General features: G+C 55.5%; 2 protein-coding genes across 2 annotated transcripts; one reads left to right on the forward strand and one right to left on the reverse strand.

Moving 5' to 3' along the window:
• ACA1_003640 (uncharacterized protein) lies at window positions 1-442 on the forward strand (the record flags this gene model as incomplete). Its single annotated transcript, XM_004337944.1, has 2 exons — window positions 1-132; window positions 239-442. Coding segments are annotated over 2 exons (336 nt in total), but the record flags the coding sequence as incomplete, so codon positions are not given.
• Window positions 443-1,086: 644 nt separating this feature from the next.
• On the reverse strand, window positions 1,087-3,115 carry ACA1_003650 (EXS family protein; the record flags this gene model as incomplete). The annotated part of the gene is made up of 11 exons (XM_004337945.1): window positions 1,087-1,092; window positions 1,154-1,249; window positions 1,383-1,496; window positions 1,576-1,698; window positions 1,834-1,912; window positions 2,003-2,090; window positions 2,190-2,283; window positions 2,348-2,483; window positions 2,523-2,578; window positions 2,681-2,821; window positions 2,900-3,115. The coding sequence occupies 11 exons, from the start codon at window positions 3,113-3,115 to the stop codon at window positions 1,087-1,089; spliced, it is 1,149 nt and encodes a 382-aa protein (XP_004337993.1).
• Between the last annotated feature and the right edge of the window lie 85 nt (window positions 3,116-3,200).

The following is a 3,200-nucleotide window of genomic DNA, read 5'->3' on the forward strand; positions in this document are numbered from 1 at the left end:
TGGCAACCACCCCAGAGCTCGTTCACACTTCGAGATGGCTCACGGTGGCTCGGTGACTTGTACAGCTCCAGCTCCTGCTTCACTTCCGAGGGCGAAGGCACGCTGTCGCTGCCCAACGGACTCGAGAAACAAGTACCCTCTTCTCTTCCTCTTCCTCTTCCCCTTCTCCATGTTGACTCTTCTTCGTCTTGCTGGTCTCACCTTCAAATCGTGCATTGCTACTGTGACGGTGGTGCAGTGTATTCTGCAGACAGGACATGGGCGTAATGTGCACCTGTGGACGGAGGACGGGAGTGAGAAGTACGTCCTCAGCCTGGAGACTGGTGCGCTCGCGCCCACGGATGAGTTCAAGTACGAGCAACATGCAGACGATGACGATGATGATGACGCCGACGTTGAGGAACACACTGACACCACCATGTCTGCAACAACATCCATCTGAGCAGTAGCGAGAGTTTTGCATGATGATCAAATGGATGGGGTGGTTCTTCTTGGCGGTGAAGTGGTTGGTGATGGATTGGATGAGGTCATGCTTGTTCTGGCCGCCTCTGCTCTGCAGATGCCTCCCGCACGTGGAAGGATTTGATCCACACGCCTCCTCGTGGTACCTGTCCTTCATTCCAGAATTCCTCCACTTCTTCCTCTTCCTTCCATGATGGACCTAAACACCTCTGGTAGCATAGTGGAAAGTTGGTGCGTGATGATGCTCCTGCTGTGCGCGCCATTGTGCTCCCAAGTGGGCCTGAGAGTCCCAGGGCGTCGGCAACGGAGGCGCACGGTGCCGTCGAGGGCGAGGGTGGATCGGGGCCAGCGCAGCTGGCGCGTTGGACGGAGCTCGTCGTCACGCTTGCGCTTCATTGGTGAACGAACAAACAAACCTTGCAAGGGTTAGGGTTAAAAACACGCCAACAGGCTTTTTCACAAGTAGGCCTCGCCACTTCGCTATCCTTTGCTTTGCTTCTGCGTGAAGCAGTCTTGCAAAGTGGCCGCTCTGGTTAGAGATCATCGGTTTCGTCCTGGAACAACAGCTCAAGTTGCTCGTTGTTGCCCACTGACAACGGCAGCTTTGAGTGATATAGCCCACAGTTAGCGCTGCTACACAGCGAAGAAGGCGGATCGGGAGGAGGCCGGAGAGCCAAAAGGTTAGGGTTACCTTGACGTCGCGCGTCGCCCTGCGCACTTCCGTGTAGGACAGTTGCTCGTCTTCGAGGCGGAAAATGTTGCCCAGTCCCCTTCGCAGGACTTCCAGCTGTCCAAAAAAGAATAATGAATGAAGAAGAACGAAGACGAAGGAAGAACGAAGAACGAAGAACGAAGGACGAAGAAATCCCCTGTTAGCCAGCAAGAGATAGGCCCAGAGATGGAGACACGCGCGGCCGTACCGTGGCGATGATGGTTGAAAAGATCATGTTGGTGGTGGGGAAGAAGGACGCCGAGACGGTGAGCGCCCACGAGCAGCGACCCAACAGGTTGAGCGCGATGGCCACGTAGTACCACTGCGGTCACGACACGTGTGAGCCATCTGGGGTGCGAATGCGTCCTTCCGGAAACGCCCGAAGTGGCAGCGGTACGTACCCAGCGAGGAAAAATCAGCTTGTTGCGGAGCAGCCAGTTGCTGGACTTCACGTCGAGCAGGCCCCAGTCGTAGCGCACGTCGAAATAGAAGTTGTAGCCCACCGACACCACGACCGCGACGATCTGCAATGCGGGACAGCATCGTGGCTAGAGTCAACTACACCAATACATTTCTGATACATTTCCGTGACACGCGACAGCACCAGATCCCCCGTATTGTTCTCAGGAGGGGGAGAAGGCTGGGAGGGAGCCGCGTACCCAGGGAGCGAGCAAGGCCAGATGGCCAAAGAAGTAGAGGAAGAACGAACAAATAATTACAGCGAGGGAGCTCAGGTATCTGGGTGGGAGGGTTGGAGGAGAGAAGAAATGAAGGTCAAGGTGAGCTCCTCATATATTGGGCCACTACCGGAGGGTAGCGCGCGCGTACTTTCCACCGTTGACAATGTGCCAGCGCTCTCGCGACCCTATGAACTTGCGCAGGCATTGCAGGAAGCGAAGCACAAATGGTATGGCAGCTGAAGAGAGAAGAGAGAAGAGAAGAGACGTGGTAAATAGACTCTAGAGAAAAAGAAGTGGTACTTCGCTACCACGTGCTGGAGCGGGGTATAGCAAACCGATGAGAGGCATAGCGTAAGGGCGGGACCGCATGCAAATATCGTCGCCGGTCCATGCGTCACTCACAAAGAAGCAGACCGAAAATTGCACATCCTGCAAGGATCAAGGAGAAGTCAATCGAACGCGCTCGGCTTGGACATATAAAAGCGGCACGTACCTGGAGAAAGATGACCAGCGAGGTCAACTGCGAGGCGAGATAGATGTCTACAAAATTGTCGACCCCGACCACCGGCGACACTATGATCTTGTACACTCTGATGATTTCGGGCGCGAGGCGCACCAGGTCAGTCAGCCTTTCAAGCCCGACAACCAATAACATGAGTCAGCTGTACCGGCGTATCAGCCAATACTTGCACGTAGACTGCTGAACGAGCATCACCAGGACCACCTGCATGGGCATGCGCGTTGGTTCTGAGGTGAGCATACCCGGTAGAGGCCACCGCACGCACGCACGCACGCACGCACGCATCACACGATACACGAAACGTACGAGTAGACCAAGACAGCCGGGGAACACCTGGTAGGGGATTTCATCCATCCACTCCAGCGGCACCGGACTGATGGCCGAGAGCAGATAACACACCACGAACAGCAGCCACGCGACTGTGAACACGGCGGCCGATTCCATCACCTGCGGATGGGCTGCGGTTAGTGTACTGGAAAGGCCCCAGAACCCAGAAATGTGGGGCACTGGAGAGAGGAGCTGAACCTGCTGCCATGAAATGTGGGACCGCATGTCGAAGAGGAAGATGAGCGCGTAGCTGACGCGATACTTGGTCCACGTGTACATGTCGATGCCCCAGCACCAGTTGAGGATGATGAGCAGCCACATGCCACGGAACATGATGAACACGTCGTCGGCTCGCTTGTGCTCCAGCCCGCTGTTGTCCTTGGCCCCCAAGTAGATGAATATCATCGTTATCATCAACAGCAGGACTGTTGACAACCCAGCCGACAAACCTGGCAGTCCCAACGCACATATGCGCAAACCGAGTGAGAATACGCAGAAA

This window comes from Acanthamoeba castellanii (genome assembly GCF_000313135.1).
Source record: "Acanthamoeba castellanii str. Neff unplaced genomic scaffold scf7180000082964, whole genome shotgun sequence".
In the NCBI taxonomy this organism is placed as follows: Eukaryota; Discosea; order Longamoebia; family Acanthamoebidae; genus Acanthamoeba; species Acanthamoeba castellanii.